This window comes from Manis javanica, chromosome 8 (assembly GCF_040802235.1).
Source record: "Manis javanica isolate MJ-LG chromosome 8, MJ_LKY, whole genome shotgun sequence".
In the NCBI taxonomy this organism is placed as follows: domain Eukaryota; kingdom Metazoa; phylum Chordata; class Mammalia; order Pholidota; family Manidae; genus Manis; species Manis javanica.
Genome location: NC_133163.1, coordinates 26,681,358 through 26,693,189, shown reverse-complemented (window position 1 = coordinate 26,693,189; position 11,832 = coordinate 26,681,358). Strand labels below are relative to the sequence as shown.

Sequence of the window (11,832 nt, the reverse complement as noted above, 5' to 3'; positions counted from 1 at the left end):
AGGACTTTGAGTGTGATATTAAACAGGAGTGGGTGAGAGTGGAAATCCTTGCCTTATTCCTGGTCTTAGGGAGAATGCAGTCTTTCTCCATAAAGTGTGATGTTGGGTGTAGGATCTTGTAGATGCTTTTTATCAGGCTGTGTAAAAGTTCCTTTTCTTTCCCAGTTTTCTGAGAGTTTTAAAAACTCATTGGCTTTTGAATTTTGTCAAATGTTTCTTGTATCAACTGACATAATCATGATTTTTTTAGGTTAATGTGGTTTATTAAATTGATTTTCAGACATTTAAACAGCTTTGCATTTCAGGTTTAAATTCTACTTAGTAATTATGTATTAATCTTTCTATATATTGCTGGATTAGATTTTTGCTAATACTTTGTTGCAGATTTTTGCATCTGCATTCATGAGGGCATTGGTCTGTAGTTGTCTTGTGCTATCTATCTGATTTGGTATTGGTATACCTTTTTGGAGGACAATTTGTATTGCAACAAAAGTTTGCATGTACCCAAATTTAAAGAATTTATCTTAAGGAAATAGACATTTTCATTACACACAGAATTTGGGTCTAGATCTACTTGGCTTTGAAATATAAACGCATCCTCTTACTAAATGCTTAAATTCTGTGGCTGTTTCCTAATCCGCAAAAAGGATAAGAGGACCTACCTCATAGACTTGCATTAGATAAGGCGATTCACACAGTGCCCAATACCTAGTAAGCTTTAGTAAATGGTAGCTCTTGGTATTGCATTATACTCTCGAGCTTTTGTAGTGTGTCCATATGTAAGGACATCATATTTGCTCATATTAGCTCCCACTATGAATCTCCTAATTGGTTAGTATTCGCTCTCATCCCTGATTCTTGTTTTTATATTAAGTGCTAGGCGTTGGGAATGCAAAGGCAAAAAAGACCATCGTCTCTACCGTCAGGGAGCTGAATCTATTTCACGCAGGCGCAAAGGAACCAGTACCGTGCAATGTAACAGCACTGTAATGGGGCATCTGCCCAAGGGGCAGCGGCCCTGGAAGTTCTCTCTTGAACATTTCTGTCAGGAGACTGGGAGGTCACCAAACAGGGGAGACCGAGAAGGAGCGCCGCAACTTATCCAAAGTAGGGTCGGATCGTGGGGAAGGGCTCAGAGACAGAGTTTCCACAGAAACGGCACTAGCCACCCTTTTCAAGCCTCACGGGTCACCTCCGCCGAGCTTCCGAGGAGCCCAGAAGTCACTGCCAGTTCTCCCACCCCGAGAGCGCACAGACCTGGCTGTAACTGAACCACTCGAGCTCCAAGTCTCCGATTGGCTCAGGCAGAAGAAGTAGGGCGGGGAGTCAGCGAGGGGCGTGGCCTGCCGTCTCCTAAAAGGGGTTTTTTTTTTTCTCAGAACGGAAGCCGATCTCGCTCGCCCCGGAAGTGTAAACCCCGAGCTCTCGCAGGTGTGGATTTCGCTGGCCAGGCGGTTCCTGTAGCGATGCCAGGAGCGGCGGCAGAGGGTGTGGAGTTGGCCGAGAGCATCGAGAGTTTCGTGGAGGCGCTAAAGCGGGGCGGCGGGCGGCGCAGCTCGGAAGACATGGCTCGGGAGACCCTGGGGCTGCTACGCCGGATCATCACGGACCACCGCTGGAGCAACGCAGGTGGGGCAGGCCTGACTTCTTCGCCTTCCACCCCACTACCTGTTCCTGATACCCAAGCGGAAAGTCGCCCAGGCCTCACCTCGCGCTTGCTCCGCTCACCCTCTCTCGTTGAACTGCAGGGGAGCTGATGGAGCTGATCCGCAGAGAGGGCCGGAGGATGACGGCCGCGCAGCCCTCAGAGACCACCGTGGGCAACATGGTGCGGAGAGTGCTGCGGATCGTCCGGGAGGAGTATGGCAGGTCAGGCCCACGTCCTGGGCCCTGCGTTGGACCCAGTGACGCCTTTTGCACTGGCCCCTGCCCCTTTTTGGGGCCTTTATTGGAGCTGAGCAGCTCCTGTGGCTTAAATGACCACACCTCCTCCCCACCTTCCCCTCTGGGTCTTGTTGCCTCCGTAGACTGCATGGACGCTGCGACGAGAGCGATCAGCAGGAGTCCCTGCACAAACTCTTGACATTCGGAGGCCTGAACGAGGATTTCAGTTTTCCTTATGCCCAACTCCAGTCCAACATCATTGAGGCAATTAATGAGCTGCTTGTGGAATTGGGTAAGAGTCCTTGAGTGGACAGGACAGGTTGCAGGCAAATGAGGGAAAAGAAGACCAAGCAAGTTGCTCATCAGCAGAGATGGGATAACCGGTCCTGTAGTTCTCACAGGTTTGTCTTACTTCCTGATTAGGAAGGGTTGGAACAAGTGGCAGGAGGAAGGTAGTTAACTCTTTCTACCTTTCCTTGCAGACCAGCCCTTTATGGAAGGAACACGCGGTGCACAGGGACTATTAGGAAAGAGCTTTCTGTTCATTTTAAAGAAGATGAATTCCCTAAAACCACAGCTGATAAAGCCTCCTTCATTAAACTTCCTTTTGAACTTCTATACACACACACACACACACACACAGCCTCCAACCGCCTTGTCTTTGTGACCCAGGGGACCTACAGATATTCATTACAGTCAGAGGAGGAAGGGGGGAAGCTGGGCCTGTCTGTGCCCTGACCTGCTGCCTCCAAATTCTCCCATTTTTCTTATGTGGCCTCCCTCTCTCAGATGGAAGGGTTGTAGCCATCTTCCAGAGGAGTTCTTTTGGGGGAAGCTTTGTTTACTTCACTCTTAGCACTTTAGGATTTCCCAAATTGGGCCATTTCTTGCCTGAATTCATTGTGTCAAAATCAGTATGGAGCTAGTGTCATGGTAGCATGTAAGGGGATGAGTAGGGGTACTGCTGGGAAAGAGGTTAGGCTGAGAACTTGGGAGGTAGAAGGTCCCAGCAGAGCAGGGCTTTTAAGAAAATGTGACATTTCACATTAAGTCCATTATCAGGGTCTAGTGGGTGGGCATAGGGCCCATGTCTCTTTCCATGCTCTGTTATGTCCATGCCGTAGCATGGCAGTTTCATATTTTCCTTGTAAAATGGACTGTTCTTGCAGAAGGGACAACAGAGAACATTGCAGCCCAGGCTCTGGAGCACATCCACTCCAATGAGGTGATCATGACCATTGGCTTCTCTCGAACAGTAGAGGCCTTCCTCAAAGAGGCTGCCCGAAAGAGGAAATTCCATGTCATTGTGGCAGAGTGTGCTCCTTTCTGTCAGGTAGGGGGACTGCTGGAGTTCCTAAGAAAAATTAAAAATGAGGAGGGAGTAAAGGAGGTGTAGATGAGCTCTATGCCAACTTTGAATTGATAAGCAAGACACTGAGAAGATAAAGGAAAACATTAAGGGAATTTTCAAGTTGTTCATCCTGTGAAAATCCTCAAACTTGGGTGTAAGAAGGTTGGGTGAACTGCTGGGTCCAAGCAAAGATAAATATTGGTACTTTTAGGAATCAAAATAGGGTAAATTACTTTGGGGATGACCGGTGCTTGGTCTGACCTCATTCATTCCCTAGGTAAACAGTAGGTCCCAAAAAGGGAAATATGTAAGGATGTGGGATGTTGTAAAATAATGAGCCAGGAGCTGTCTTGTCAGATATACCTGATTATGCAAGCACGTAATATTTCCAGTTTTGTGGCTGCTCTAGTGATGCTGTGAGGAATTAAACATTTATTAGCTTCCCCTGGGCTTCCCTGCAGTGTACCACAGAATACATAGGCAGAAAAATGAGTTACTTGTAGGAAATTATGTGTTGGGTATGCCCAGTGTCACAGAATCCCCCAGTTCAGTTATGTTTGAGAGGTCTTTCATGCTGTCACTCTTTGTCCCATCTATCAGCCTTTCTCTCCTCTTGCAGGGTCATGAAATGGCAATCAATTTGGCCAAAGTAGGTATTGAGACAACTGTCATGACTGATGCTGCCATTTTTGCTGTTATGTCAAGAGTCAACAAGGTGTGTATATTTGGAGTTATGTTGAATTCATGAAGATTATACTTACATTGATTCCCACTCCCCCAATCCCTGCCTTTAGTATCCATGAGCAAAGAAGAAAGCTTCTAGCAAATTTTGAAAATACATCCTTTGGCCTTTTTTAAATCCATTAACTAAATTTCTTCTCCCTTTATCCGTATCATCATTCCTCACTTGGAGTTGCCTCTTTTTGGTGCAAGCATTGAAAGGAATGAAGTAGGGCTAAGCTGACTATGTCAGCTGCCAGGGATTTGGTAGAGTGCTCCCCACCTTTTGCTCAGAGCTTGGCTGTAGTGAATGGTAAATAGAAAGGTTTCCAGCTTCTCAGGAGGTATGGCATATAGACTTTCAGAAAATAAAGGGCTAAGAGCAGTAGATACTGCCGTTTCCTGTCATGTACTATGTTCATTCTTTCGTTGGGAACCCACTCTTATGCTGGAACTTGTCCTGAGTCTGGAATCCCTTACCCTTTACTGGTGTGTGACCCCTCAGGATGCCAAATCTGAGGACTAAGCATGCAGCCTGTTGTGCCCAGTGGCCCATTTAACATTCTGTTCCAAGAAGGCTCATGGTTTTCTTCCTGTCCCAAGGTGATCATTGGCACAAAGACCATCCTGGCCAATGGTGCCCTGAGAGCTGTGACAGGAACTCACACTCTGGCACTGGCAGCGAAACACCATTCCACCCCGCTCATCGTCTGTGCTTCTATGTTCAAGCTGTCCCCACAGGTATGTTGGTCTGTTTGTAGTCAACAGAGAGAAGGAAGCCAAAGTACAGGCTTGAACTCTGGGCCTTAAACCTACTCACAATGGGGCTTCTTTTTATCTATGTTTATGCTATAGATCAGACCCAGTGGAGACTGGAAAAGGACACAAAGTCTTGAACCAGAAACAATTGATAGTGATAACCTGTTCAGCTTTAAAAAGATGAAATTGTAAGGTCAGGACAGTACAGTGTTGGGCAAGGACCTTCATTTAAGGTCAGGACAGTACAGTGTTGGGCAAGGACCTTCATTTACTCCCCGTTACCCTGACCATTTCTGAAAATGCCAAGCCAAGTAGAAATGAAGAATGTAGAATTGGTTGATTTGTCATAGTTCCAGGGACTGTCCTCTGTAGCCTGACTACAAGCAGTTAGTAGGTGAAAAGCCATTTCATTAGTGATAGAAGCTATCTGCTTTGAAAATAGCCTATTTAAAGGTCTCAATTTTTTTTCAGTTGAGCTGAAATTCACATAATATACCATTAACCATTTAAAAATATACAGTTCAGTGGCGCTTACTACATTCACAGCATTGCACAACTACCACTTCTCTAGTTTAAAAACTTTGTCATCATCCTGTGAAAACACTCCATGCTTGTGAAGTAATCACTCCCAGTTCCGCCCTCTCCCCGTCTCCTAGTAATCGCTAACTGGCTTTTTGTCTCTGGGTTTGCCTTTACTGAATATCTCTTAAAAATGGAATCATACAACATGCCCTTTTGTATCTGACTTCTTTCACTTAGCATCATGCTTTCGAGGTTCATCCGAGCTGTAGCGCAGTACTTTGTTTCTTTTTCTTTTTATGAATAATACCCTATTGTATGGGTGTATGCACTTTATCCATTCATTTGTTGATGGACATTTGAGTTGTTCTACCTTTTGGCTTTGTGAGTAATGCTTCTGTTGGCATTTGTGTACAAGTTGCTGTGTGAACATACGTTCTTTATTTACCTTGGGAATATACCTGGGAGTGGAATTGCTGGGTCCCTGTTACTTTTTTTTTTCCTTTTCCAGTTCCCCAATGAAGAAGATTCGTTTCACAAGTTTGTGGCTCCTGAAGAAGTTCTGCCTTTCACAGAAGGTACAGAAGTTTTGTATGTGCATGTGCGTGTTTTGGTCGTTCTGTTTTTGTTTTGGGGGTCAGTGGGCCTGGGTGCCGCCAGGTTGTCCTTTTTATGATACTGCTTGTGGGGACTGTTCTCTTTAGCAGTTGGAGTGCTAATCCATGTTCATTTTGCTCTGAGACTAATATATTTGAGTTATTGGGGCCATTGTGGGTCAGATGACCGGGATTAGCTTTGCACTTTGTTTGAGACACAGGCAGCAACCTGGTGGGAAAATGTACTTGGTTTCAGTTGCTCTAGGAGTCTTTCTGATGATGTGGCTGCCAGAGGAAGCAGGCTGTAACTGTTCCTACTTATAAAACTTGCCTGTGCCCTGGATGCCTGTGTGGGTTAGGTCCTCTTCTCTGACTTCTGAAGGAAGCAGCTTTGCTCAGTGAGCCTGCTGCCTCACAAGAGTTAATGTGGGAGCAAAGCATGGCTCTTGGTGTGCTGATTCTTCTTGGAAGTTGCACAACTTTATCCGTTTATTCAAACATGCATTCTTTAAAGAAACATGTCTGTTGAGTACTCACTATGTGTCAGCACCATTCTAGGCACTAGGGTTGTAACAGTGAACAAGCCAGATAGACACAGAGCATATACCGTGTTGCAAAAGACAGACAAGAAAATGTCAGGTCATGAGATGTTTCAGGAAGAAAACCAAGAAGGATGATGTCATGGAAAGTGCTGAAGAGACTGCTTTAGTTTGGGGAAGGGTCTTAATGAGATGACATTGCAGCTGAGTCCTGAATGTAGCCTGCCCTTTGAAGATCAAGGGAAGAATTTTCCAGGCATTAGTGCAAAGGGCTTGACTTAGGTACATGCTTAGCCAGTTAGAAACAGATTATAATTAGTGTATATCATTAGTATAGTGCTGTGAGAAGGGGCCAGATTTCAGAGGTTGCAATCCCGAGTTTGAATTTTATTCTAAGGGTGCTGGATAGTTGTAAGCAGAGAGTATCAAGGTCTGAAGTCATCTCTTCTGGTTTCACTTTGCTGCAGCTTCCCTTCCTTGGGGTAGCAAGTATGTCTTTGTTTTTGAGCCTAGACTCTCTTCTAATTACTAGAGCAGAATCTTTAGTTTTATCTTTAGCATTTGTGATTACCTTTCAGGCGACATTCTGGAGAAGGTCAGCATTCATTGTCCTGTGTTTGACTACGTGCCCCCAGAGCTCATTACCCTCTTTATCTCCAACATTGGTGGGAATGCACCTTCCTACATCTACCGCCTGATGAGTGAACTCTACCATCCTGAGGATCATGTCCTATGACCACCCCTTCTAAGCAGAAGCTGCTTAGGCAAAGGCAGAATGGGGAGGAGACCTCAGTACTACTGCTGAAACACACCTTCCTTGTAATGCGGGAATGAACTGGAGTCAACGTAAAAAAAAGCTTGATGCTGTTTGGTCCCTGCCTTTTTTAGTCATCCCATAACAAGGATGTACATCCAGGACTGTTTCTTGCGTTACAGAGTCTTAACAGAGCAGCAGGGCTTGACCGATTGATTTTGGAGCCTCTTAGTGACCTGGGCGTCTGTTTCAGGAACTTAAGCTTTGTAGTTCAGTGGTTCAGTGGTGTGCTAGATAATACTCTAACTACCTTGCTGGGATACAGGTTTTGCCCAGAAATGGCTACCGCACCTTTTCCTAGGCTGTGCCAATAAAAGATGTTTGAAGGTCCCTGAGTTGGTTTATTTATTGTTCTGCTCTGATTGAACTTCATGCAGCAGCTGCAGAAGAGCCCTTTGTGTTTTCACAGAGGCTGTAATTAGAAGTAACACAGTCTAAAACAAATGCAAATCAAAGTATTTAGTTTCCTTTATAATTCACTGGAGATGGCCCCAAACAATTTGTTAATAATCTAAGACAGTGATTCCAAAACCTTTGATCATCAGAATCATCTGGGAGCTTAAAAAATACACAATCTTGTGCTCTATCAGAAGCCTACTACATCTGATCTCTCGAATGGCACCTGGGAATCTGTTTAAAGTTCCCCAGTAAAGGACCCTCTCATGTCCTGTGCAAAGGATTGTATATTGGTACAACCTTTTCTAGGGCAGTGTTGAACCTGCACTTCTAAGATTATTTGTACAAGCACACAAAGATATAACAAGAATATCTACTGTAGTAGCCATACTATCACAATGAAAGTGTATAGCAATGGCATTTTGCATTCCATTAATTAAAAACAAGAAAGGTTTTTAAGTACAAGTATGACATACTAAAACAATAATGTATACACTGCCATAGAAAGTTTCAAAAAGGTGACTTGAGGGCGGTGTCTGGATTGAACACATTTTCACTGGTTCAAGTATTTAATTACTAATATTTAAAAATCCAGAGATTTTACATTAAATTCATATTTCTTTCTTATCCTAAAAACAAGATTTGGCAATTCTGGGCCCACATTCCCAAATGGCAGCAGTTGACTGTAGTTGGGTAACTTCTGACTCCATTAAATGGAAAACTCTGTTTTCTGCAGTTCCTCCCAGGTCCATTTAACTCACTAATGTTACCTAACCCCTGTAGACCTTTGATTTGTGTCCCTTGTGTTAAAAGAATGGAATAGATTTGTAAGGAAGTCCATCTTATAGTCTGTTAATTAAAAACAAGCTGAGAAAAGGCAATATGCATAGTACGACTCTTAATTCATTAAAACAAGACAAAATGTCTACATGTATAGGATAAAAGTCTGGAAGAATAATAAGAGTGGGTGGACATCTAATTTTACTTAGTATTGTTTCCATTTTTCATATATACTACTTTAATTCCATTTTCAAAACTTTCCCCAAGTAACCCAAATGGTCTGCCACATTTGGAGCTAGCGGTCCAAAAGGCTCTGAGGGAAAGTCCTCTACTCTTTGATACCTGCTTGAGAAAGATCTGTGTCTTCAGGCGCTTGTCTTCCCTGGGAGAGGAAAAAAGGAAGATGGAAGAGTGTCAGGCTAAAAGACCAACCTAAAAGCTCCATGACTCAGAAAAGCCTGAGTCACTCAGGCCTCAGGCTGTCAGTCACTTCTTAAGGCATCTAAGACCACGTGCTTTCTCAGTGAAGTGGCTTAGAGCCACCAATTAGAGCAGTTGGCTCCTCTGAAGCCACTAGTTCTAGCAGCAGCTCACTTGGGTACAGCTGTGGTCTGCAGTAAGAACAGCAATGAGTCAAGGAACTTAAATCTGTTTCTGGCTCCGAAAATGCTTTGATACTTGTCCTTTGTGCATCTTAGTCTCTGTCTAAAATTAGCGCCCACATTCTTCCCAGGCATAACTGAGATGGATGAAGGTTACAAGGGTAGAGGCTCTGTTTCTTTCTGGTCAACTCTTACAGTGCCTAGAACAGAAGAACTGCACTAGGATGTATGCTTTGGAATCTTTAGGACCTCCATTAAGTAAATCACACAAAGCTATTTATATGCCTCACTTTTCTGTTTCCCACTTTCTCTTTTGCTGTTGAGGAGGAGGAAATATTGAAAAGAAAGAACCTGATCTGAACAGGGAGAAACTGAGGCATTCCATGTCAGCTTTCTAGCTATCAGCCTTTGTGCCTGCTTCTCACCCCTGCCTTTGCAGGCAGGACTCAGAAACTAAGAAAAAAACCTGTCGTAGCTTGGAGAGACTTAATAGAGGATTCCGTGGATGTAAAAGACTTCATGAGTATGCTAAATAAACCAAGTTAGATAACTTAATACAGTTTGTAAAGATACTTTTTCCCACGGTTTATATCTTCTAGTTTGGGCGGAGGGCAGGAAAGGCTCAATTCTTGGAACTCAAATAAGGAACAGAAATTCCTAATTTAGCCTCAGAAGAGAAGTCTCTGAAAAATACCAAGAAAAACTTAACTGTAAAGTGATACCTCAAAAGAAAGAAATGTACCCATAGGATCATAAGTACCACAGATGTGCTTCAAAACCATTTCTTAAAGCAATTATCTTTGGGTTAATGAAAGCCCCCATTCACACAGTTCCATCATTGAGCTACAAGACTATACCACTTACATAGAACTCAGTGCATCAGAGCTGTTTTGCCATAAAGGTAGTACCAGGTAATTATGTAATTATAGTAAAGGCCCCATGCTATCCACCTGTACTCACAAAACTCCCTGTGCAGACATGCATCTAGTTGACACAAAGGAGCTTTTTGAAATGTGGTTGGAAGTGTTTTTTTATCCAGCCTACTTTGCTTTGAATTATTCTTTCAGGGAACAGCTGTTCCAGGTTTTTGTGCAATGGCTAAGCAATCATTATTAATAAAGAGCTACAGTCAAAGCTTTCAGTCTTTACAACACTCACAGAATGGAGGGCAGCGTTTGAGCCTAACTGCACTGGAAACAGTGACGGCTTGATGTTTATATTACACACTGTGCTGAAGAGAAGGAGCCTTTCAGTAGTGTTTTTTTCAGGCATGTTATATTTAGAATTAAGATCTGTCTAGAGTAGAAGGAAGCTACTTAAAAACTTGACAAGATTCCTAAAATTCGTAATTTATACATAAGATTCTGCAGTTGATTAGTATCAAAGAGAGGTGATGACATATCTTGAAAAATGATAAACTAACAGTATAGCTAACTCCACATCACCTTTTTTTGGGGCTGTGATTGGATACTCCTTACTTTTGAAGTAAATAAAAGCAAGCTGTTTAGTCAGGCAAGTTGTAAGGGTAAAGTTAGGCCAAATCTAGCTTCTTGAGACTGCTACTTGAGTCACGCTAGCTTACTGACTTGATAGATTCCAGTATGTGGACACTCAGATTCCTGTGGCTTCGGTTCAGTTGCCTGGACTTTATCAGATGTTTCTGGGTAGGACTGTATGCTCTATAATAAACGGGCAGGTGGTGAAAATGATCCAAGGGTTTCAAAAATCCTAAGCCACAAAAGAACCCCTTTTTTCTTTATATCCCCCCAAACTTCTGATACATTTAGACAGAACTCAATAAATAATTACTGAATAATGAATAAATGGAAGGCTAGAAGGAAGGGTTTATTTAGTGCAGATTATCCAGAGTTTTGGCTTCTTAGACTTCTTTTCCTCTCTTCTGAGCTACCTTTTTGCCATCTCATTGTTGCTGAGCAACTTCAGCTGAGAAAGGGTGAAAGTAGGCATAATACACAGTGGCAAACATACCAGTCAGTTCTCCTTGTTAGTCTGCTTTATTTTTTATTTTTTTATATTTCTTATTTTTTTAATTTTGGCATCATTTATCTACAATTACATGAAGAACATTATGTTTACTAGGCCGCCCCCTTCACCAAGTTCCCCCCTCATACCCCTTCACAGTCACTGTCCATCTGCATAGTAAGATGCTGTAGAATCACTCCTTGTATTTGAGCCCAACCCCTCCACAATATACATGCTAATTGTAATGCCCCCTTTCTTTTTCTCACCCTTATCCCTCCCTTCCCACCCATCCTCCCCATTCCCTTTCCCTTTGGTAACTGTTAGTCCATTCGTGGGTTCTGTGATTCTGCTGCTGTTTTGTTCCTTTGGTTTTTCTTTGCTCTTATACTCCACATACGAGTGAAATCATTTGATACTTGTCTTTCTCCACCTGGCTTATTTCACTGAGCATAATACCCTCTAGCTCCATCCATGTTGTCGCAAGCGGAAGGATTTGTTTTCTTCTTATGGCTGAATAATATTCCATTGTGTATATGTACCACATCTTCTTTATCCATTCATCTACTGATGGACATTTAGGTTGCTTCTGTTTCTTGGCTATTGTAAATAGTGCTGTGATAAACATCGGTGTGCATATGTCTTTTTCAAACTGGGCTGCTGCATTCTTAGGGTAAATTCCTAGAAGTGGAATTCCTGGGTCAAATGGTATTTCTATTTTAAGCATTTTGAGGAACTTCCATACTGCTTTGCACAATGGTTGAACTAGCTTACATTCCCACCAGCAGTGTAGGAGGGTTCCCCTTTCTCCGCATCATCTCCAGCATTTGTTGTTCTTAGTCTTTTCGATGCTGGCCATCCTTACTGCTGTGAGGTGATATCACATTGTGGT

At 43.1% G+C, this 11,832-nt stretch overlaps 1 protein-coding gene across 3 annotated transcripts in view; it reads left to right on the top strand.

Annotated features, from left to right (window-relative positions):
* Positions 1-1,385: 1,385 nt before the first annotated feature.
* EIF2B2 (eukaryotic translation initiation factor 2B subunit beta) overlaps positions 1,386-11,832 on the top strand; it is a 26,329-nt gene continuing 15,882 nt past the window's right edge. Inside the window, exons 1-8 of one of the 3 annotated variants that reach the window (XM_037026771.2) lie at positions 1,387-1,629; positions 1,749-1,869; positions 2,028-2,176; positions 3,054-3,217; positions 3,855-3,950; positions 4,559-4,696; positions 5,745-5,811; positions 6,927-7,512. In XM_037026771.2, coding sequence (XP_036882666.1) covers positions 1,467-1,629; positions 1,749-1,869; positions 2,028-2,176; positions 3,054-3,217; positions 3,855-3,950; positions 4,559-4,696; positions 5,745-5,811; positions 6,927-7,066 — 1,038 coding nt within the window. In that variant the 5' untranslated portion in view covers positions 1,387-1,466 and the 3' untranslated portion in view covers positions 7,067-7,512. Of the gene's footprint in view, positions 1,630-1,748; positions 1,870-2,027; positions 2,177-3,053; positions 3,218-3,854; positions 3,951-4,558; positions 4,697-5,744; positions 5,812-6,926; positions 7,513-11,832 lie in introns of those variants that run through there. The other 2 variants (XM_017663871.3, XM_037026724.2) reach the window with 2 other exon arrangements.